This window comes from Mercenaria mercenaria, chromosome 4 (genome assembly GCF_021730395.1).
Source record: "Mercenaria mercenaria strain notata chromosome 4, MADL_Memer_1, whole genome shotgun sequence".
NCBI classification, from domain to species: domain Eukaryota; kingdom Metazoa; phylum Mollusca; class Bivalvia; order Venerida; family Veneridae; genus Mercenaria; species Mercenaria mercenaria.
The window spans coordinates 62,419,217-62,443,844 of record NC_069364.1 but is presented as its reverse complement, the minus strand read 5'-3'; the positions used below and the strand labels follow the sequence as shown (position 1 = coordinate 62,443,844).

General features: G+C 34.7%; 1 protein-coding gene across 4 annotated transcripts in view; it reads right to left on the bottom strand.

The window, feature by feature from the left end:
* LOC123551918 (radixin-like) overlaps positions 1–24,628 on the bottom strand; it is a 55,703-nt gene that overhangs the window by 25,252 nt on the left and 5,823 nt on the right. For all 4 annotated transcript variants that reach the window (XR_006686501.2, XM_045341215.2, XM_045341214.2 and 1 more), the window contains exons 2-8: positions 16,441–16,525; positions 13,498–13,581; positions 11,800–11,895; positions 2,852–2,956; positions 2,099–2,268; positions 1,430–1,513; positions 298–444 (exon numbers count right to left, since the gene is read on the bottom strand). Coding sequence is in view for 3 of the 4 variants with exons in the window: in XM_045341215.2 (XP_045197150.1) it covers positions 298–444; positions 1,430–1,513; positions 2,099–2,268; positions 2,852–2,956; positions 11,800–11,895; positions 13,498–13,581; positions 16,441–16,452 (698 nt within the window). In the remaining variant the exon portion in view is untranslated. The remainder of the gene's footprint in view (positions 1–297; positions 445–1,429; positions 1,514–2,098; positions 2,269–2,851; positions 2,957–11,799; positions 11,896–13,497; positions 13,582–16,440; positions 16,526–24,628) is intronic.

The following is a 24,628-nucleotide window of genomic DNA, read 5'->3' as shown; positions in this document are numbered from 1 at the left end:
AGTACCTGCAAAGCCGCAAGATCAAATTTCCATGAAGTTCCTAAACAAATGTAACATTGTACAGGATGAACATGATATAATTCCAACATTTTACAAAGAGTTCTATACTATCACTGTATCATTATCTTACAATACCTGTACAGGACGTAACGTTTACAGGAAAAACTAAGGAATTTAATACAATAAGCAGTAACTTTTGTTTAAACATTGCTAATATCCTAAATTACTATCTCTTTAATTGGTTATTAACTTCTTATTGATCCTACTTTGCATCAAGCAATTTCACAAATTTCTTACCTATCTGTACTTTCATATACATTAAGACCGAGAGCGTCAACTCCTAATAGCAGATCTGTTCCTTTTTTGTTCTTGATTTCAAAATAATTTACACCATACATCTCCAAATCTTGCGCAATTTTCAAATATTCCATCATTGCATCTTCCCTGAAAACATAAGTTAAGTTTTTCTTTAATACCAAGACATTTTATATTATAAAGGAATCTATATTTTTGCTGACATATCTGGAAGTTCTCGAATAAGTGCAATCTGCACTCTATCAAAGTAATGCAATTAGAATACTTGCTTTAAAGATAAAATTGTGCACAAAAAAATAAAATCCTTTGTATCATTGAAGAAATGAGATTTCTCACATTTTCTGACATGCTTTGTTAAAACAGACATACAGTTTCTTATTTTGATGACGTGGGTACACAATTTTCATGCTTTTGCTAACCTGACCAACATTTGCCTTGTTAGGAAAAACCTAAAAAAGCTATAAAATGTCACATTCCACTTTTCGTTTCTACTTTTTTTTTGGACATTACTCATTTTGCCACGGACAAGGTTAGATGATTGAAGTTTGATAGTCAGATTCCAGACTGGATGATTTATGATGTTTTCATGACTTATCATAACTTAATTTGTCTTAAGCAATAGCAATAACAATTTGAATTATCACTTATGGCTCTTAATATCCTGCTTTGACCTATGACCTTGCTGATGATCTTGATGAAGTAACAATTGATGCTAGTTTTATGAAAAACTTCCAAACAGTTTAGACAAAACCCAGTAGACATGAAGTTAAGCTAATCGTCCTTTGACCTTAACCTTGGATCTAGGTGTATGGCGTATAAAAATTCTGTAATAAACCATAACATGCTACTTTATGACGAGAGATATTGTATGCAAGGGGTCAAAACTGGCATGAATAATCTATTTAAAGTAGAAGTCGGTCTTGGATGCCCCTTTAGACATTTATTTCAGGCACAAGCAGGCACTTGGGTGGAACCGCCAACATCTGTCTTCCAACTGGATTGCTTCCTAAAATCAACAAATCTGATTCCAAATTTGCAACCATAACCACCTACAACAGAAGCCCTCATCCACATAAAACTCTTGTCACCTTTTAAAGGTACATAACTAACTCACCTCAGCATGCCTCTGTGTTCAGCATACCAGTTCTTGATCCTCTCCTCCCACTGGTCTCTCGTTAACTTATGCTGGGTGAACACTCTATAAAACACAAAATATTGACACTTCATGACATTGTCAACAGAGGCTTCAAACTTAATATGAAAATGAACAGTTATCTATATAATGTGACAAAGATATGACATCTGAATGACATTTAAACACACCATCTGGGGAACAAATTCCTCTTTACATTGCAGAAAGTAAATCAATGTTTCATTTTCTTATCTGTCATCCATATCAAAGATCTCAAGTTTTCTCATACACTTATACTCATCCATTTAATCAAATTTTCCAAGTAGGCAAATGAATAATGTCAAACCCTGTATTACCTGAAAACTAGAGCTATCACTGAATAAGACTGATACCTAAGCAATTACACTTTTTCAGAGGAAATAAGGGCCTATAACTCTGCAACTCTCGGACCAAACCTTAAAAAAACTTTACGCCCACTTCTATACTTCAAGGTGATAATGTGTAAAAGTTTCATAGGAACAAAAAGAGTGGAAGCAGTTTGCAGCATCATTTTTTGTTCCACTACAGCATGACTGAGACAGGTAAAGCTGACCTCCATGAAATTTTGGAACACATGTCTACATGTAATCAAACAGGACAAAACTATAATACCTTTCTGGTAGTATTCTTTCGTTGGCAAGGAAGCCTTCTACATGCACTTCGGTATTATAGTCTCCAAATTTGGCCTGGCATGCGTATGATGCCAACAAAACGGAAGTCTCGGGTGGGCAGTAGATCTCATCATTGAGAATACCATCTTTTACTTGTAAGTAAAACATTTTCTGAAAAGTAAAAATAGAAAATAATTGCATCAATTTAAAGGCTTTCTTTCACAAACCATTTCATTTTAATTAATGGCCAATGACGGGAAAATGTTTCAGAAAACCCCTGCACTAATTTATGGTAATTCTGCACATTAGATTAATCTAAAGTGAATTAATTTATCACGAAAACATGGTAATAGTTAAATGGGTAGTATAAATGTTGCATTATGATTCATAATAATCAGTAGTGCAAGGACTGTAACTGACACTTGGCAAATCTACAGCTATGAAAAGTTTTATTTTCCCACAGGAAGCCCACTGTGAAAACTGACCAGAGGACAGGACTGTAAATCTGCAGGCATGTAGCCATTCAATCCAGTCTGCAATTCAGTGCTAACAATTAGAGATCAAACCATGAATCTCATTACAAGGACAATACAGACACAATCTTGACCGATTGCAACTTTAATATGATACAATGCTTCATTCTATGACTAGTCTACATACATAGACCCTAGAAAGGCTTTCCTACTGGTCTACTAGGTGCCAGATTTAGCTACCATAATCTAAATCGTCATCAAAAATAAAGGACATGTGTTACCTGTGTGATTTCTTGTATAAGTTCCTCAGAGACATCCTCGGGGAAGAATTTGGCACGGAATTTGAACTGCAATGGTGTCTCTTTCTTTACATCTTGACTTAATACCTGCAAACAGAAAATTATCACCAGTAATAAAATGTTCCTACAAGCTAGATAATATGTTTTATCTCTCATTTTATCCTCTGTAACATATTGCATCCAGACAGGAATGGTTGTTTACAAGTGGCATAACATGCAAAGATCCTTCACGAAATATTTGATTATATGAAGAATATTATACCAGTACAAAAAAAAAACTACCAATCATATACATCTTGCAGAACAGTACCTCTTGAAGTATTTAAATTGAACCCATCATAACACCTACAAACACTTGCCTTGAAAAGTTTCCTTTCAGAAAAATGGTTGTTCCCATGATAATTTAGTTTGATTTTAAGTTGGGTTTTGTAACTCATTTACATTGTATGATGACTTTCCAGCTTCTAAAACCCCAAAAGCTTTTGAAAGATCCATAGACATTTGGCAAACAAGCTGTATCATTATGGCTTCCTTACACAAGGAGTTCTACATCCGGATGTGGGGAGTCAAATCTATAGAGATGAGGAATAAGTGATTCTAGGTCAGTGACCCTTAACCTTTCAGCCGATGAGCCCCACTATAATGATATGTTATCCACCGAGGCCCCGTACCCGGGTAAGTGACCTATAACCCTAAAGCACCCAGTAAGCCTCATATCCTGACCAATGACCCATAACCATTCAGGCACCAAGGCCTCATACCCATGCCATAAACACATAACTGCAACACTGAATAGGCTGCTAGTTATCATTCGACAAATACTTTTTTAATACATACATTATATCATTTGCCTTTAGATCAGAATCTCGCAGACCTGTGCTCAAGGGTACACATTTAGCGCAACAATCTTTGAAGTATTAAATTTCAAGGACAAGGAAATTTAATGGTTAAATATATTCTTGTAGTGTTACTTATATTTCTTCATCAGTGCATGAATTTATTACAAATACCAGCCAGAGTCTGGCCCAACCACCTACAGATATATCAGGTATACACAAACATCTGAACATAACCTACAAGCTTGAAAAGTCAACAATTTACCTGACAATTCAGAAATGAAAGCAGTAATCAACACTGTCAAACTGACATACAAACATACATAGTGCAGATATAAGAAAGTCAATGCAGACTTCAAGACCAAGGAATTTTTTTCTCTATTTCAAACATTTAACTGCCATAAAGTTATGAAAATCTCTACCCTGTTTATTTCCAATGGACCGGATATATAAACAGGCCATTAAATGTTTACAAAACAGAGTTACTGATCAGTTTATGAGGAGTCAAGGAGACATTTTATGTACATTTAACTTTAATGGCAACCATTTAAGCATAAAACGCTAGTTAAACCCAAATCCGTATTCACAAACCTTAAAGCACACCTAATTTTTTCAAAAGTGATTAATTATTGCGGAAAGCTATAGTACAGTTTTAACAGGCATGTTGTAACACAAGTCGACAGGACCTTACAACAAGTGTAGGGGTTGTTAACAATGTATGAAAGCTAACCAGACATCTAGATGGATGAAACTGCCCCCAAGGGCCAACAAGTCAAGATGTCAGCAATGCTGTCCTCTCATTACAACATAATCATTGAGAATTAGTCACTCCATCTATTAAAGTAGACAAACTATAAACACAGAAATAGGTGAACAATTGTCTTCATCGTATGAAATAATGTAACCATGACAATACTTTCACAATAAACAAAAACAACAACACCTATAGCACACCTGTATTTCTAATCACCTATAGCCTGAAAATTGTTAATGTAAATTCTATGCAGTAGCTTATTTTGGCAGGAGGTAATCTATTTCTTACTTTTCTGTTTCTGACAGATAGTGGCTTGGTTTAAGGACCTGCTTGTGGAACTTTTTTTATCAATCTATCATCATAAACATCAACATATTGTCATAAACTTTATCAATTTATCAAAAACTTCATTAAGCTGAAGTCAATCAAGTCAGTAATGATCCAAAAACTGCAAGCAAAGATTGGACACAATCCACTAACTAATTAAGCATCAATTACTGGAAGGGTTAGATTTCAAACTTGAGAGATACACCCTTGGTAAAATTGGTCTCAACTTTTGATACCTATAATTTAGTGAAGAGATGACCAGGTACAGTAACCTATCATTTAAGGTAACTAAACTGTCCTACTTGTAACATAGGTCAAGGGAAGGTTGTACAAGCTCCAGTTAGCTATATTAGTACTTCAGTTTTTTTTCCCTTTCTTCAGAATAAAAAACTGATCTACTGGAGCCATGGTTGTGGCCTTTTACATATACCTGCAAATAAATCATACACCTTCGTATGAAACTTGTGTGTGGGATTTATCTATTAAACTTAGTTGGGGATAAATAGCTTGCATTCTTAAAATATATAACATTTTCTATTAACTTACAAATCTTTACATTTGTAAATCGAAGGAAACTTTAAACAACTTATGTCAAAAAACTGCAGCACAGCCTTATAAATGTATATAACATTTATATTAACACACACAATAAATAAGACAACTTGGCAAGTACATAGCAGCATTTAACACCAGTATGTAATTTTTAGTTGAGGAATTTTACATTTAGGATGTTCAGTACTGTAATCCTGCTGATCTAAATTATTTAAATTACAGGTAGTGAAACAGTTGGATATGCATGAACAAGAAAGTGAACTTTTTAACTGTAGAGAGACACCATAAGATTACAGTTACACTTCCCCCCAAGCTATAAAACAATCTGTTAATTTCTGCTCAAGCAAATCTAACAAACCCACTGATTATGTAATAACCAAACTGAAAATTTCCACTGTTGTTTTGAAGCTGTGCAAATGCCTTATGTAAAACATACATTAGCTAAACCGACAAGAAAAGATGTTGCATTTCTGCAAAAAAGTAACAGTATCCCTTTGTCTCTCAAATGTTAAAATGTATGTGATGATATAAAGAAGAATTGAAAAACTACAAAAAATGTCTCCAAAAAATAGCCAAATGGTAATGTCATTATTTGGAGATACAAAGAGATGCACTTGAGCTGTTTTTATAGTAATCAGATAAAGGAAGTTTACTCTTACATCTAGACCAGTCTGGACATTTGGTGATTCAGCCTCAAACTAGTTAAAACATAAGCAATAATAAATGTACCAAATATGAACCCATTGCCATTTAGAATTAACTTACACAAAAAAATTATTTTAATGTTTGTAAAGCAAAACACTACAAGTTTGTAACTTCCTTCTTCCCTGGCCTATTTTCTTACATCTCAGTGGAGACATTTTAATGTAAAATTTGTTTAACTTAAGCAATATGATATTGTTCAAGGTATTTCCCCATCAAGATTTTACTATTTTCATAAAATGTATACCCAAACAGCAGTCCAACTCTGATATGATGCATATATAAAGGTGGGATTGTTGAGCATTTAGTGGTAAACAAGCAAAAACTGAAAGCAAGTTTTCAAATCAATCATGTTGGGTTTAAGTGAATTTTGTTGTAATACACAGCTTGTAAATCATAAATATGTCATTCATAGTTTGTGTGGCCACTGATTATACTTATGTGGAATACAAGATAGTATTTTTACAGTGTAACTGGACAAAAATCATAAACACAACACAACACCTGTAGCGCTTTAAAAAAAACCCCAACCAGCGTTGTTTTGTTTTTTTACAATATGGCCCCATTACCCCCTCAAAATAGTATGCTTTTTCCCCCTTCTCGATGCGTAAAATTCCCCAAATCAATTAAATCATAATTCACTATATTTTGTGAATGTTTATATAGAAAACAGTCTATCATAATACCTAGATATCTCGCACTTTGTTAACACTAAAAACAGGTATTACACAAGTAACTTCCCTTGATAAATCAGTATCAAGGAAGCGCTTCATAACTTTGTTTTTCGTTATTTCAACCCCAACAAAAATTCCCTTTTTCTTAAATTTACGTTGTTTTCCCCTCTCCAAAGGGCACCAAACCCGTTCCCCTAAAAGTGAAAAAAAAAACACTGCCAACCCTAGTCCCATTTTCATTTGAAAAATTCCCTTTTTCTTAGATTTACGTTGTTTTCCCCTCTCCAAAGGGCACCAAACCCGTTCCCCTAAAAGTGAGAAAAAAACACTGCCAACCCTAGTCCCATTTTCATTTGAAACTGTATTTGTGTAAACACAGTAGAATAAGAAACAGTTTCACATTGATGTCAACTTCTTCAATTTATCACTATGACATATTACTGCACCTCAATAATTTCAGCAATATTTCACACAATGAAGACTTCTATGAACAGTTTGCTTATAAAGATTAGGAGTAACCACAAACATAAATCAGGTGTTGCACACTTTAAAAAACTCACCAAATATGCAAAAGCCTTAGATACAATTCAACACTGAGTCATCAGTGAAGGAAAACTAATGACTAAAACAGCGTAAGTCAAGTCTATTTAGAGATAATTTGTCATAGGGAAAATTAAGTTTATCTTTATATTGTCATGTTTATCAGCTAAAATTGTTGCCAACATGCTGCCCTGTTGCTCAGAAACACCAGCTTGCTATTTAATTACTGATCGGAAGTGAAAATACTTTTTTTTCCTGTGCGAGATTATCATCTTGTTCTAAACTTTAAGCAATTAGCCTGTCTGTCTGCCTGCATGTAAAAGATTTGGGACATACCAAAATACCTTCCTTTGACTTGGGAGTGGGTCTCTCCTATTTAGTGTAGAACTGATCCTTTGTGTGTAGTGTAGTGGAGGGATGTGAAGAGGGGGGGATATTTCCCTGTTCAAGTACAAAAATTGCCAAGTTGAATAAAATAATGACCAGACTAGTTTGAAATGATTAATTTCCATTTAGTGCATTTCAGTTATGTAACAGCAGACATTTAACATTACAGTTCTCCTGGCTTCTGTACCAGTGTATACTAACACATTCTCTGCAAGGAACTGCCAACTTCTCATGAATCATAAGAGGAAGACAAATGATTTCAGACATAATGTCTTCTATCAAATCATCACAGAGAATATAGTCCTCACCCAGGAATCAAACTCAGGACTCCACATTTGTAAACCTGTTCCAGATCTTTGCTTTCCCTACTGAGCTAAGTGGGTGGGTTACGCATAATGTGTAACATAGTTAACAGTCTGCAAAATCTGACATGAAGAAATCTAAAATCACAAGAACTATTATGTTTCCGTTGCTATCAGTTTCTATAGTAAAATTCTGGAGTTATGATTTTTCCAAATCATAAAGAACCATCTTTCTAGCTGACACATTTAAGCATTTTGCTGACCTAAAATAAAATTGGCAAACGGAATCTTACGTATTCTACAACTGTCTATATGTATGAATGGGGGTACTCCAGTGATTTATCAGATCAACTGTATTAAGTTGTTCTCAAGATCAACTCGTCAACATTTATAACACATAATAACATAACATTATATTTTGCTTGGTTAACGATGCACGGCTCTATTTGAATAAGTAAAATCATTAAGTTCAAAGGATCAAAGTCGACTTGTGTATTAAATGGTTAGGTTTAAAATGCATGTTCAGAAAACCTTGAACCTTTAAAAGATCTTGATAGTTTTTTCAAAGAATCAAGTATTAAGTGTTTCATTAACTTTGGCGCTGGACGGAATGAAAAACTTCCGGATTTCCTTCAAAGAAAATAACTACATGCATATACACATAATACAAGTAAGGTGCAGTTTTAGATAAAAGACATTTTCCTTGCTATATAAATACAGCCAGAACAATCTTATCACAGGGAACAGCTTATAGAACATATTGCAGTTGATTATAAATACCTATGTGAAAATAAAAAGAGCCTTCTTTACAAAGAAAAGAAAACACATATTGGAAAATATATTCATACAAAGGAATAGGACATATTCCAAGTACATGACCCTCTTACAGCAATTAAGGCGCAGGAAATAATTGCAGAGAACCAAGTGGTTTGGTAAGAATTTACTTCCTGTAGAGAGATTACGTAGGTTATAATGGGAATAATGTATATCTATTTATGTCCAAATTATATTGACAATTTTTTTTTATTTTCCTTATTCCCTCATTTGAGTAATTGGGATAAAAAAAAAAAGACTACCGTATTTACCCTAAGTCTTGGGACAGCATAAAATAATTATTTTTTTCACTGTCCCAAGACTTATTTCCCGAAAAATAATTATTTTGAAAAGTGTCCCAAAAATATGGACACAATTCTCGGTCATCGGGTAACATCCCCCACCCACCCGTGTTGAAAGCGAAAAAATAAACGTTTAACGATTATCGGTAATTATTCTGTTGATAAACAAAGTAATTGGCCTTGTTTTCATCATCAATTAACACCCCCTCAAAGAGCTAAAAGTGTGTCGGTATCATGACATTAGAAGTGGAGATCAAAGCGGTATAGTTTCCCCGAGATTTTCATGGCATTACGTCATGTTTTCGCGCCAAGTTGTACATCACTGTTTGATCGTACCGCCTCGTTTCTTTAAAGAGCTGAGAAGTAGATCTAGTGTTGTGAAAATCAATGAAAAAAACTTCTTTTTAATTTGTTAAAGTGAATGTGCAATATCCCGTATAAACTGACAGGTAAACGTGTCAAACTATAATAGCGGATATCTTACCTCTGTGACCTATTTGCCCTCAAGGAAATTTCAAAACGGTTTGAGAAGAATATCTTAATATAAAGTGTCGTGTCAAAAAATGCATGTACATGCACAAAGATTCATTCAAAACTTATTAAAAAACGCAACAACATCATTGTTTTTGTTTTTTAAACCGCGTCCCGATTTTCTATTTACGTTCACGAGGTCACGTAACAGAAATCTGTTTCCCAAAAAATCGTTTTACTTCATATTTTTAAATTGCTGCCGCTTTTTCATTATTTAAGATTTTTCCATTCTGTTTTTTGCACTTTCTGGTCAAAAGTCTGAATTTTATGCCTATAGTTTGCATCATTTATTTACTTTTAGAAAGAAATAAATATTTAGGATCGCGCTGTTTGAAATTTTGCAAGTAATTTTATGAAAATTCGACCGTTTTTATAGAATTTTGCCTACATTTCTGTCGATACCTTTTTAAAATCGTTATAGAATTCAAATTATATTACTTCTCAATCTACGTTGAAAATCTGAAGCGATAAAATCAAAAAATGAATGTGTGACGCGCGTTTTTTGTATACGTGTCAATAAACAAAAGTAACGGCGTTGTAAGTTAGACATTACGATAGGTCGCACGTGCTCGTGGAATGGAAAATTACCGGCATGGCGTTTTGATAGCTGTACGATTCGCGGGTAAATTCCAGTCAGTGGTAAATAAAAATAACTAACTAACGGAAAACGGACTTCCTGGCTGCAGTAAAAAAAAATATACAACACTTAACTGGTATGGTAAAAAAACACTTTACTGTCAAAAGAATAAGTAAAAACACGACACGAAAATGTTAAAAAAAATAATCTTTGGTTCTTATAATTATTTGACATTTTGATCGATACAAAACCATACAATGTATAATAACGGTATACGACTTACATTTTGAATCAGTAACAACCATAGTCCCAACACTTAGGGACGAAAAATATGCTGAGAAAATACATGTCCGAAAAATTAGGGACAAGAAAAATAATTATTTTTCCAGATTTTAAGGGTGTCCCAAGATTTAGGGTGTCCCAAGACTTAGGGAAAATACGGTAACTTCTAAGGGAGAGAAACTGTGTTTTTTTTTATGTCGACATGAAAGACTTATAATGGAAGGACAAGAGCAATCTGAAGATTTAAAATAGTTGGACTGAAATGCTATCAATTGTGGAACGGCACAGTGAAACACTTCTGTCATAAATGTTTCATTATAAAATCATAATCCCCAAAGTAACTTTTTAACAGACACAAAATAAGTCAAATCCTGTTTTCACATAAAAACTTCACATTATAAAGTTGAGGAGTTACACCTTAATACGAGTTGAAGGAAATCTGTCATACCAACAAATATATGGTATCTTTCAAATGTAGTCAGCAAGCATGAAGTGAATCTGTTCTCCTGTCGTAATAGCAAACTACTTTATGAAAGGTTGTGATCCCTCAACATGACCATTACACTGGTGGGTTAACAACTATCCTCTTTTTCTGGAAATGGGAGTTGTTGGTTTTAATTTATACTGTCACAGCTAAAATTCTACTGTGACTTTCCAGTTGAAATCATGGAGAAAGATCACAGTCTCTCCAGGATGCATTATAAGGCTCCACTGAGCACCTGATTAAAAACCACTGGCCTTCTGAACATGAACTAGGTAACTTGCATTAAGTATGCAACATTCCTAAAGCACACCAGCCTAATCACTCTGCTACAGAGGTCCTGTTCAATTTCAATCAAACTTTCTGCCAGATAATGAAAAGTAACAATGCAGGCACCTGTTCCTTAAAAGCTTTAATGAAATCTTGCTCTAAATCACTGGAGCTTTATTCAGTACTGTCTAAGACATATAAGAGTCTCATGCTATGATGTCTGTACTGATTCTGTGAAATGCAAGTTTTTCCTAGCTAACTGCTTCAGCAACAGACTTCAAAAATAGATATTTGTAATTATGATAGATGAGGCAATTACAGTTCCTTTTAATAAATGGTGCATGTAAGTCTTCAATATGGAATACATGTAGATGGTACATTTTCTGCAATTGATGATACTGACAAGATTTGTTGTACTAAATTTGATTTTGAGATGACTTCAAGAAACTGTAAAACCTAAGATGCATTATAAAACCCTAGAAACCTTCTCATCTGAACACAGACTCAAAATCATCCCACAGAGTAGTTTTCTTGGACAATACTACATGCAGGCTACAGATGTCAAAGTTGGTTACAAATCTAGGCAACAAAACAACCTACCTTTTTGTTGAGCTTGAGCCATGTGGAGTAACCTTTTGTGTCTATATACTGTAATCCGAAAAACCAGATTTCTCTAAGGCCTATTGTTTTCACAACCTAAAATACACAAGTTCTGTGTAAAACAAGGCAAAGAAGTACAAATTTAACATAAAGAACTGTATCAGCAAACACTTGATCTCTTGCTTCTTGGGCCAAAAAAATATCGAGAAAAAACTAATAAGTTGAGACCAGTTTACCATATCACTAACACAGTTCAGATATGAATTTCTTTCATAATCATTTATTCAATTCAAAAACCAGGAAACGTTCCTTTTTCTTGCATCTCGCTTTCCATTTATTCAAAACTCAAACAAGAGCTTGTCGAACACGAAATGCCCCCCTTGATGCATTCAGTAATTGCACAAGGAACAGAAATTATTTGCTCACTGTAAACAAAAGTTCTACTGTTCTGGTTCAATGTGACATTGACCTTTGACCTATTGACCTCAAAATCAACAGGGGTCATCTGCTGGTCATTATCAACCTCCCTATTAAGTTAAGTGATCCTAGGCCCAAGTGTTCTCAAGGTATCGTCCGGAAAGGGTTTAACTGTTCTGGGTCAATGTGTCCTTGACCTTTAGCCTACTGACCTCAAAATCTATAGGGGTCATCTACAGGTCATGACCAACCTCCCTATCAAGTTTCATGATCCTAGGCCCAAGCGTTCTCAAGTTATTGTCTGGTAACGGCTTAAATGTTCCGGGTCACTGTAACCTTGACCTTTGACCTACTGACCTCAAAATCAATAGGGGTCATCTGCTGGTTATGATGAACCTCTCTATCATCTTCCATGACCCTTGGCCCAAGCATTCTCAAGTTAACGTCCAGAAACCGTTAAACTGTTCCTGGCCAATGTGACCTTGAACTTTAACCCAATGACATCAAACTCAATAGGGGTAATCTGCTGGTTATGCTATCAATTTTCCTGATCCTTGGCCCAAGCGTTCTTGAGTTATCGCCCGGAAACCGTTTTACTGTTCCTGGTCACTGTGACCTTGACCTTTGACCTACTGACCTCAAAATCAATAGGGGTCATCTGCTGGTCATGACCAACCTCCCTATAAACTTTCAAGATCCAAGGCCCAAGTTATCTTGAGTTACCATCCGGAAACCGTTTAACTGTTCCAGGTCACTGTGACCTTGATCTTTGACATACTGATCTCAAAATCAATAGAGGTCATCTGCTGGTCATGACCAACCTCAACTTTCATGATCCTAGGCCCAAGCGTTCTTGAGTTATCATCTGGAAACCGTTTAACTGTTCAGGGTCACTGTGACCTTGACCTTTGACATACAGAACTCAAAATCAATAGGGGTCATCTGCAGGTGATGACCAACCTTCCTATAAACTTTTATGATCCTAGACCCAAGTGTTCTTGATTTATCATCCCGAAACGGATTGGTCTACATACAGACCGACCGACCGACATCTGCAAAACAATATACCCCTCCTTCTTCGAAGTGGGGCATAACTAGAAACTTTAAAGATTCAGCATCTTTGAGTAATCGGTTTGAAATATTCATTTTTTTTTCCGACCATACGGAAAATCATTGCAGATTTAGATATTAAGAGAAGCATGTTTGATTTTTGTTTCTCGCATTCCAAAACATTACAATACTTTTAAACAGAATATCTTAGGCAATGGTGAAATAATTTACCTGATCAAAGAGCTGTTTGCCTGTGGTGTTTGGCTGTATGGCAAACTCCAGCTCCGCGTCCATAGTTGTGACGCGCACATTCACCTGCAATATCATAAGGGTTAAAAAATAAACCATTTAAATTTAAGGGTTCAAACATATATTACTACTAGTACTAAGCACACCATAATCTTCTTTAATTATCAGCACTTGGTACCTTTTTGCTCCAAGGGGGTGAAATAATATAGCATGTCAGACAAATCTTAAAAAGCCGGTGCAGAATTTCACTCAATGCACAGAGGCAGGGAAAAGGGCTACATAAACCCTTCACACACATGGGATGTATATTCTAATATATTTACCAGACACTCAATATATCACTAAAGCTTAACAGCAAAAATGTAACCTAAACATGTGTGAAAATTGCTGAAGTTCCCAAGGAAACAGAATGTAGGGATTTCTGAATGATAGATCATAGATATAATAAGGAATGTTCAAAAAGTCACTTTCTTTCTTACTGTTTAACACAAAGGTATTATAAATCATGTCAGTTTTTTTCTAGACAGGCATCATTTACATAGCTTATCTAACTCTTTACAGGTTTTCGATACAAGAGCAAATACATTTATGATTTATATAAAACTGCTATGTATATAACTTTCTGAATAGAAACTTCCTGAATCCCCCCTCTAATATGTATATAACTTTCTGTTTTCTACAGGGTCTCACTGGTGCAAAAACAATCAAGTTAGCATTTTATCTAAATTTGAATTATGCCCACTGTGATTTCAAGGATGATATCTACATAAAATTTACATAGAGATATGGGTAGATTCTCATGAATAGATGAATAGCATACCAGCTGAGAGGCCTGATGTCACCCTATAGTGGAGATAGGTGTATTGACATAGAGTAAAGGTTATCATACAATAGCAATCACCACTTTAACTACTTTAGTTCTCACAATCTATAGTGAAACAAACCTTTAAATGTGTAGTGAAAATATGCCCCATTGACAGTGACTGATACACATCTACCAACGTCTGTCTAGTATTAGGAAAGTTGAAATATATTTACATTTTTTTACAAGTGAAATTAAATGTTTAGGAATAATTCAATAGGTAGAGATCCCGCTTAATCAAGCAATTCAGTGAAACTATCAGACAATGTCCATCATTAGCATAACAACAGCCATTTCAGCAATTTTAAGAAAAGAGAAATAATTGGCTAATGGGGCTGAAGATCCACCCAAACAATCCAATTCAGGTATTTGCATACAGATTTATTTTCCTTTATAATACAGCTACAGCAAACTTCCCAGAACAATCACAGAAATATTAACTTTGGCTGTACAAAATGTAAACCTGTGCATTTCAATGGATAGCAATGCCTTTAACTTAAAAGAATGTGTTAAATTGATCAAAGGACAGGCAGGTTTGTATTACTGAAATACTACATTAAAGACAGGTAAATGGAGAGTTGTAAATTTGGAAAGACGAGAAGGGTAAGCACTTGAATCTTGTTTAAATAACTCCAGATAGTGAAATTTACATAGTATATCAACCATTCACAATATCATAAGCTAGAATACCAGTAGGTAAAATATCATATTACAACAGCCACCACATGCTTTAAGCTATATGATTCCACATTATGACAGTTTTGTTACTGTTATGTCTGTGCTACATTTTATTGCAAGTTTGACACACACAAGACTGCAGCTCTTGCAATGTAAGTACATCTCCAGCAAAATACCTACTCCCAAATAATACCTAAAATTATTATAAAAACTGACATGTAGGAAGGAAATTCAGGGTTTTTCACAGGGGTGGTGGAGGGGGGAAGGGGCCAGACCTGTGATTTGGGGAAAAAAATATATCGGTATTTGGGCAAAGGGGAATAAAAAACCTGACTGGGGAAAACTGCATGATTTAAAAGAAATTTTCTGAGGGGAAGGGGCCTATTATGAAGTAAAAAAGAAATCTGAAAATATGAAATAATTACATGCGACATTACAAAATTTGAATTGGAACAGGAAACGGATAGCTCACTGACAAAGAGCAGCAGCTACAAAACTTGTAATCCGGGCATAGCTATATATATAAATCTGTTGACAAAATTTATTGCCATTGAAGATAATGTATGATTTGAACATGTCAGAACCAATCAGCAGGTCAATAGAAATACCTTAGTAGTTGGCCACACCAACTTACAACTGGGTGTGGACATTATCTAAATAGTTGGCCTTCTATCAGTTAACTCAAATCAAAATAGCAAATGATAAATCTGGTGGGAGTTCTATTAAACCACAACCATTTAATAGTGGAAGTCAAAAATTATATATTATATTTTGTTCAAGTTATACTTATTTTCATTATTAATTTTCTTTAAAAGGTATGTTACAATATAACCTGCAGCTTAATTAAGGATTACATCAGTGTTTTTTTTCCAGGCCAATTTGGGCCCCAATCCCAATGGCAAGAAGTACGGGTTTTTTCCAATTTCGAACTGAAAATTCCTAATCTGAAAGTTAAAAAGATTTTTTTTTTACTTTTTCAACCAAGACTGTACCTATGAAACCTTAAACATGTAAAACAAGACAGTATGCTAATTTAATGGATTTACGGCCATTTTATCCTTAAATGTATCATTTTAATAAAAAAATTAAGACTTAACAATTCCCAATTTAGACGTTTTATGTGTATTTTTTCCAGTAATAAAAGCCCCGGCCTCATTCCCATATCAGTGGGAAAAAACGCTGTACATAAACCAGGGCTTTTTACACAAAGCAGGGAAGGGACCTGCGCCTGTTACTAGGGGAAAACAGTGCAGTATTTGGGCAAATAAGTAAGAAAAATCTAAATGTAAAGTCAAGGCAAAATCAGACAAAATGTGCTTACTGAAGCCAGGTACAAAGCCATGTAATATATCCTAATAATTATATTCAAATTAAATTCCACTTACCGGCTTGGGCATGGTTGCCTTCTGTTAAGTCCACCTGCTAATATAAGATAATCTTGATGTTGGGTGTTTTTTGCAGGAATATATCCTAAAAAGAAAAAAGAAAATGCACAGTTCAAAAATCCTTTTACTTTTATCTCTTCACTGCAATAGACTGACAAATGAATGTTACAACTTATTAGAAATACACCTACACAGTAAACGCCCATTACGATAAGATAAAAGTTTAACACAATAAACACACCTGTATTAATACTTTATTTCTTTATCAATACTCAAAAATATTTTCAGAATAAAAAAAAACTTCAAACTTTATCTGCTGCAAATTGTTAACATTTTCTTCAATTTTACTCTATACTCTAACAGAGCTTGACAAATTGTTCTAAAGGTTTGAAAGGGGGTGAGGGCTTTCAAGAAAAAGAAAGGAATCTCTAAGACATGTTTCTGAAATTAAGATGGTTAATTTCAAATATCTGTTACCATAAGTTTTTTTAATCTTTCCTTGTAGAATTGTTTTTGCATTGACTAACATTCAAAACTGTATGCTATATAAGACATGGTTGCAGGCCTCCTAAATAAGTGGTTATGATGTTAATAAAATGTTGCGAAAACTGCTTCTGAAATGTCTGCCAGACTACATCAGGTTTCATAGTTCTAAATCTGTTATCAGACACACCTTTCTCTAACTATTCTTCATAGGGATATGCTTGGGTCTTCCAAACATGGATCCCTTAGTGCTATACGAAGAATGAACCTGAAGACTGAAATTATATAACATTTCTGGCAAGTCTTCAACTGTCTGCTGTTCTAACAAATAGAAAACATTTAACACTGTTTACAGGAATGCATTTCTACAGGAAAATGTAATTCAAGGAAGGCTGGTGATAAGCCCTTACATCATTTATTTTAGTGCTTTCAGAAAAAACTTTCACAGTGACCCGGAACAGTTAAACCGTTATGAGACGATTACTTGAGAACGCTTGGGTCTAGGATCATGAAAGTTGATAGGAAGGTTGGTCATGACCAGTAGATGACCCCTATTGATTTTGAGGTCAGTAGGTCAAAGGTCACGGTCACAGTGACCTGGAACAGTTAAACCGTTTCCGGACGATAACTTGAGAATGCTTGGGACTAGGATCACGAAACTTCATAGGGAGGTTGATCAAGACCGGCAGATGACCCCTATTGATTTTGAGATCAGTAGGTCAAAGCAAGTTGGACTTAAACACTGGTTTACTTCTGTAACCAGTGTACGAAATTCAGATTTGAATCCAACAGCCCGTTCGGGCTACTAGATTAAAAATTTTCCAAGCTCGACACCAATTTCACTAGCCCGAACTTTTAACACCTTAAAATACATAATTTTTGCACCACATAACATCTTGTTTTACAAACATCTCTATGCATGTTTGAAGTAATAAAAAAGACATACAGTATATGTGTTACGCGCATATAGCCAATCTGCGCATTTGGTAAATCGCGCAGCGCAAATAACCAATTTGTTATCTGCGCAACGATTTGTAAATCGGGCAACCTTATATATTTCTTATATGCGCAGGGCAACTGTCTTGCGCGTTTGGTAAATGAGTCTGCGCTTTTAACATATGGATGATATCTCCCGATAAAATTGAATATCCTTAGAGTGTTAGACTTGTAGGCCTACATAAAATTGTAAAACTGACGGTGATCAGGCACGCGTAAAGGTGTGAATTTGTAAAGAAAAAGAAAAACATTTTTTAAAGTAAATGAGCATATTTATGCGGTAATTTCAATGAGATTCTCACGTCTCTGGTAGTTTATGGCCTATAAATTTCTGTTGACGACGGTATTAAGAGTCATTTGTCATAGGTGTTAAAAAACGTTAAAATGATACAAAATATCCCAAGTATATTTAATAACACAAGTATTTTTTTTATTTATTTTTATACTTTTTTTAACTTTTAAACGCCATAGCCTGTGTGGGATGTCGATCCTGCGCTAATAGAAAATCTGGAAATTACTCTGATAATATGCATATCTGCCATAAACCATGCTAACTTTTACATTGTTTAACAATTACAGACTGATATTGCAAATCTTGGTTTTAAAAATGTGTCATAAATTTATTTCAACATCATTAAATTCATGGGAGTCGGTCACCTGGTTTCAATACCTGCAATATGATACAATATGCAATAAAACTCAAACATGCGTGAAGGTGTGATTTCCTTCGGATAGCCACATCGTCCTCTCTATTCTTTTTACAACTAAAGTATTTTACTTCATTCGATCACACGCAGTCATTTTATACCGAATATAGAACATAAAGGAGACTTACATAACAGACTGAATTGCCACACACTTACCACATTTCACCATATCGCTTTTCTTTTCATCATATTGAAAAAGCGCAATTCTTTTTACCGACGTGAGCATATCTCTTGACATGGCCAAGATTAAAAATAAAACAAAAATAAGCAGAATTAAAAGACGAACTTACAGATCTTTTATACTTATATAATTGTTTAATGTTTTATAGTGAGATAAATAGAATGAATAACTAATAAAATTCCTCAAAATGTGAACGAAATTTTACATGTTGTAGGTGTGCAAGATGTGTGTCCTGTGCTAATAGAAGTCTGAAAATTACACCAATAACTTGAATATCTGTTGTAAACCATTTTAACTTTTACTTCGTTTTTCGATTACAATCTAAAAATGTAGCTTTTGAAAATCTGAATATAATGTTTCATCCGTAGCCTGCGCGGGATGTTGTTCCTGTGCAAATAGCAATTTCTGAACTGACGTTGATATTTCAAACATATTTCAATTCTAAAAGATACTATTTATGTAACTTCATAAAAATGTTTTCGGAGTAGAAAAAAAAAATAGAAAGAAGCGTGATTTCCGTCAAAACGAGAACGAAATATTACATTTGTTATCTATGCAAGATGTGTTTGCCCTGCGCTAATAAAAAATCTGGAAATAATCCTGATAACTATGATATCTTTCATAAACCATGCTAACTTTATCATTGTTTTATGATTACAGGCTGAAATTGTAGCTTTTGCCAAATGAATATTTTGTTACTTCTGTATCCTGCGCGGGATGTCGGTCCTTACGCTAATAGCAAATCCTGAAATGACGTCGATATTTCAAACATATTTCAATTCTAAAAGATACCATTTATGTAACTTCTTAAAAAATGTTTTCAGAGTAGAAAATAATTAGAAAGAAAAGGGATTTTCGTCATAACGAGAACGAAATATTACATTTGTTATCTGCGCAAGAGTTTCAGTTAACATTGTTTATGAGAAACATTCAAGTTATCAGAGTAATTTCAAGATTTATTATTAGCGCAGACACACATCTTGCGCGGATAAAAAATGTAATATTTCGTTCTCGTTATGACAGAAATCACTCTTTTTCTATTCATTTTACAGTATTCATTTGAAAGTTACATAAATAGTATGTTTTATGAATGAAATATGTCTGAAATACAGTGTAATTTCAAACTTTGCTATTAGCGCAGGACCGACCTGCCACGCAAGTTACAGGTGTAACATTATAGATCCATTTTGATTTGTAAAAAACCCTGTAGTTTTAGTCTGTAATCGTAAATCAAAGTAAAAGTTAATATGATTTATAAAAGATATTCAAGTTATCAGAGTAATTTCCAGATTTATTATTAGCGCAGACACACATCTTGCGCAGATAAAAAATGTAATATTTCGTTCTCGTTATGACAGAAATCACTCTTTTCCTATTAATTTTTCTACAGTATTCATTTGAAAGTTACATAAATAGTATGTTTTATGAATGAAATATATCTGAAATACAGTGTAATTTCAAACTTTGCTATTAGCGCAGGGCCGACCTGCCACGCAAGTTACAGGTGTAACATTATAGATCCATTTTGATTTGTAAAAAAGCCCTATAGTTTTAGTCTGTAATCGTAAATCAAAGTAAAAGTTAATATGATTTATAAAAGATATTCAAGTTATCAGAGTAATTTCCAGATTTATTATTAGCGCAGACACACATCTTGCGCAGATAAAAAATGTAATATTTCATTCTCGTTATGACAGAAATCACTCTTTTTCTGTTTATTTTTCTACAGTATTCATTTGAAAGTTACATAAATAGTATGTTTTATGAATGAAATATATCTGAAATACAGTGTAATTTCAAACTTTGCTATTAGCGCAGGACCGACCTGCCACGCAAGTTACAGGTGTAACATTATAGATCCATTTTGATTTGTAAAAAAAACCTATAGTTTTAGTCTGTAATCGTAAATCAAAGTAAAAGTTAATATGATTTATAGAAGATATTCAAGTTATCAGAGTAATTTCCAGATTTATTATTAGCGCAGACACACATCTTGCGCGGATAAAAAATGTAATATTTCGTTCTCGTTATGACAGAAATCACTCTTTTTCTATTCATTTTTCTACAGTATTCATTTGAAAGTTACATAAATAGTATGTTTTATGAATGAAATATATCTGAAATACAGTGTAATTTCAAACTTTGCTATTAGCGCAGGACCGACCTGCCAAGCAAGTTACAGGTGTAACATTATAGATCCATTTTGATTTGTAAAAAAAACCCTATAGTTTTAGTCTGTAATCGTTAATCAAAGTAAAAGTTAATATGATTTATAAAAGATATTCAAGTTATCAGAGTAATTTCCAGATTTATTATTAGCGCAGACACACATCTTGCGCAGATAAAAAATGTAATATTTCGTTCTCGTTATGACAGAAATCACTCTTTTTCTATTCATTTTCTAGTTACATAAATAGTATGTTTTATGAATGAAATATCTGAAATACAGTGTAATTTCAAACTTTGCTATTAGCGCAGGACCGACCTCCCACGTAAGTTACAGGTGTAACATTATAGATCCATTTAGATTTGTAAAAAAACTCTATAGTTTTAGCCTGTAATCAAAGGCCTACTCTTTATTCAATCGATTTTGTAGTATAAAATAAAAATAATAATAATAATAATAATATAGATAAGATCTGTAAGAATTTTCTTTTCTGGGAAGGGCTTAATGTAATGTTGTTAGAACTTGTTGCCCAACCCATTTGCTTTTGTATTTTTGTAATTCTATCTATCTACTTGCATGTATATATGAGCAATAAAATATGGTTAAATCAAGAATTTTCTTTTAATTCTGTGACATTTTCTATTTCATCTTTTATCTAAGACATGTTGAGAGATATGCTCCCGTTGGTAGAAAGAATATTCTTGGGAAATTTCAAGATATTTCAATATAATAAAAACGATATTTTGCTGTGTGCTCGGGTGAAGTAGAAAATTATAAAAATAGCCTAAAACATACCAGGGGACGACGCGTGCAAGCTGGAGGAAATCACACCTTCACGCATGTTTGGGTTTTATTGCATCTTGTATAAGATTGGAGGTATTGAAACCTGGTGACCGACTGCCGTGAATTTACTGATGTAGAAACAAATTTATGACACATAATTTAAGTACCGAGATATTCAGCATTTGACATCTATATTTATTAATAAATTGACCAAATGCATGATTTATCAAACACGAAATGCAAATTTCTGATATATAAAGTTACATTTGTTATTTGCGCTGCGCATTTGGTAAATCGGGCAGGTTAAATTTATCCTGCGCAACGATTGGTAAATCGTTGCGCATATAACCAACGTACAAAAATTTGTTATATGCGCTGCGCGTTTGGTAAATAGCGCAGATTGGTTATTTGCGCTCAACATATGTTTGCCATGTTTTTGAAAAATTTTAACTCGAAATACTCCAGTCCAGATCAGCATCGTCAGAGTCCAAAAGCATCGGACATGACACTCCTTGCCAAAACGAAATCTAAACTGTTATGCCCGATTTTTTAGGATCCGCACTCGCCAATTACTGCAACTCGGACTGTTGACAATTTGTAAGATGTCATACCGAGTGCTGAATACACATTTACACACACGCTGATAGCATAATTTAAGCTCCGCCTACTGCAGGTACTTGTGAGATTGTCGCGAGAAGTGTGAAAGCTAATCAAATTATCCGTTACGCTAGAGGTGATTGTATTCAGCCAATTGGCGCTGCGGTTACGTCTTTGACACTGTGTTTGATTGTCAACACGTTAGAGTGCAAAAACCAATAATTCCATAAGCGTTTCTCAGTCTGGAAAATCACAATGCAGTACTCGTTTAATTAGCATGTTTTTTTTTAAAACAAATGAGGAAAATTCGGTAGCCCAGTCGGGCTTGTACCTGTGGAAAATCGGTAGCCCGAGCTGAAATTTGGTAGCCACGGGCTGTCGGACTACCGTGAATTTCGAACACTGTGTAACAAGGCCGTATTGTGGGGGTATAATTCGTCACTCCTGTGACAGCTCTAGTGTTTCATAATACTGGGTCAAATATTTTTTGAGATACATGCAACACAAACATAGGCCCTTTTTACGCCTATTTTTGACTAAGCCAAGGGCCATACCTTTGATCTGACTGTGAGATCCAAATTAATTAAAACCCCTGGTGCAAAATAACAATCCTGTGAGATTTGATGACTGTGGGTCAAATCCTATTTGAGTTATGAACAACACAAAGTGGGACAAACGGACGGACAGACGGAAGTACAAAGGCAACTCTAAGTGCCCCTCAAAAAAAAAATTGTTGAGGGGGGGGGGAATGTGCGCACAAAAATGAAAAGTGTTCAGTTGAACCTGACCCCACATGCAATCCAGGGTTTTCCTTACCGCGTAAAAAGCGCGGGATTACGCGATTTTTGGCAGTCATGACCTCAAACATCTGCAGGAGTGCGACATTGATGTCGCGCAAAAAGTCCTTTCCAATAATTTCTTTTTCATTAGTTTAGCCATTCCCACCTCCATTTGTTTTTAACGGTCTCTTCTATATCTTTTGTGTTGTAACCTACGGGTGAAAACTTAATTTTCGGCAAGATCTTTATTTATCTTCAATTTTTTATCGGAGCGGGCATCTTGGGGAGCAAGCCAAGTTTAGTTTGAAACGCGCCATTTCATTGGACAGTAATATTTAGCGAACCAATCAAAATTCTTGTTCTATCTTTCACCGACAAAACGGGGATTCCTGGGAAAAATCAAGGTTAAATTACCTTATTTGGTTAATTTTGCCAAAAAACGATCTAGTTCGTCCGAACTCAGATGGTATCCGGTCAACCGCATAAAAAGCCAATCCATTAGAGTTTGTGAAGAGTATTATCGGCTATCTCCGCCAACGCTAAAATTAGACTATGGAATCCCAAAGCGGTGGTATTTTTGGACGGAGAAAGAAAATGATCAGTCTGTCTACCCCTCACCCTCGAAAATCTCATCGGATTTACACAATCTGGAAAAAGACCCTGTGGACTCCATAAAACCGAAATTAACGGCATATACCAGAAAACTTTCACCCATGCGGGCTTTTCAACTTTGAAAACCCTGGTTAAAACTCATGAATTCATCAGAATTCTTTACTGATCAAGAAATACATGTTATTTTTAAAAGCACGTATAAAACAAGGGTGCCATAGTCACAAAATACGCCCGTCAAGAGCTTGTTAGAAGAAAAGATTTTGTTACAGAACTGCACATATGATTCAAATATCATGACAGTACCTTCAAAAATATAGGAAAAAAATGGATACCACTAAAAACAATCGATGCTGCCCGAATTGCATATTTTGTCAGTGGATGTTTAGCTAAGAATTTTAGTCTTAGTAGGTCAAAGCATCTATAGGCTTTTGAGGAAAAGCTGAAAAATCTTTTTTTATCCCTCCATGCATGAAGAAGAAATGTTCCAGACAAAGTTGTCATTCTTGTATCTGGCCTTTGACCTCTCAGTGAGACCTTAACCTAGGACATAGGGACCTGGTTTTTGCGCATGACACTCCGTCTTACGATGATGAACAATTGTGCCAAGTAATATCCAAATCCCTCCATGCATGAAGAAGAAATGCTCTGGACAGTCATTCTTGAATTTGACCTTTGACCTCTAAGTGTGACCTTGACCTTAAACCTAAGGACCTGGTTCTTGCGCACGACACTCTCTCTCATGGTGGTGAACAATTGTGCCAAGTAACACCAAAATCCCTACATGCATGAAGAAGAAATGCTCTGGACAAAGTTGTCATTCTTGTATCTGACCTCTGACCTCTAAGTGAGACCTTGACCTTAGACCTAGTTCTTAAACATGACA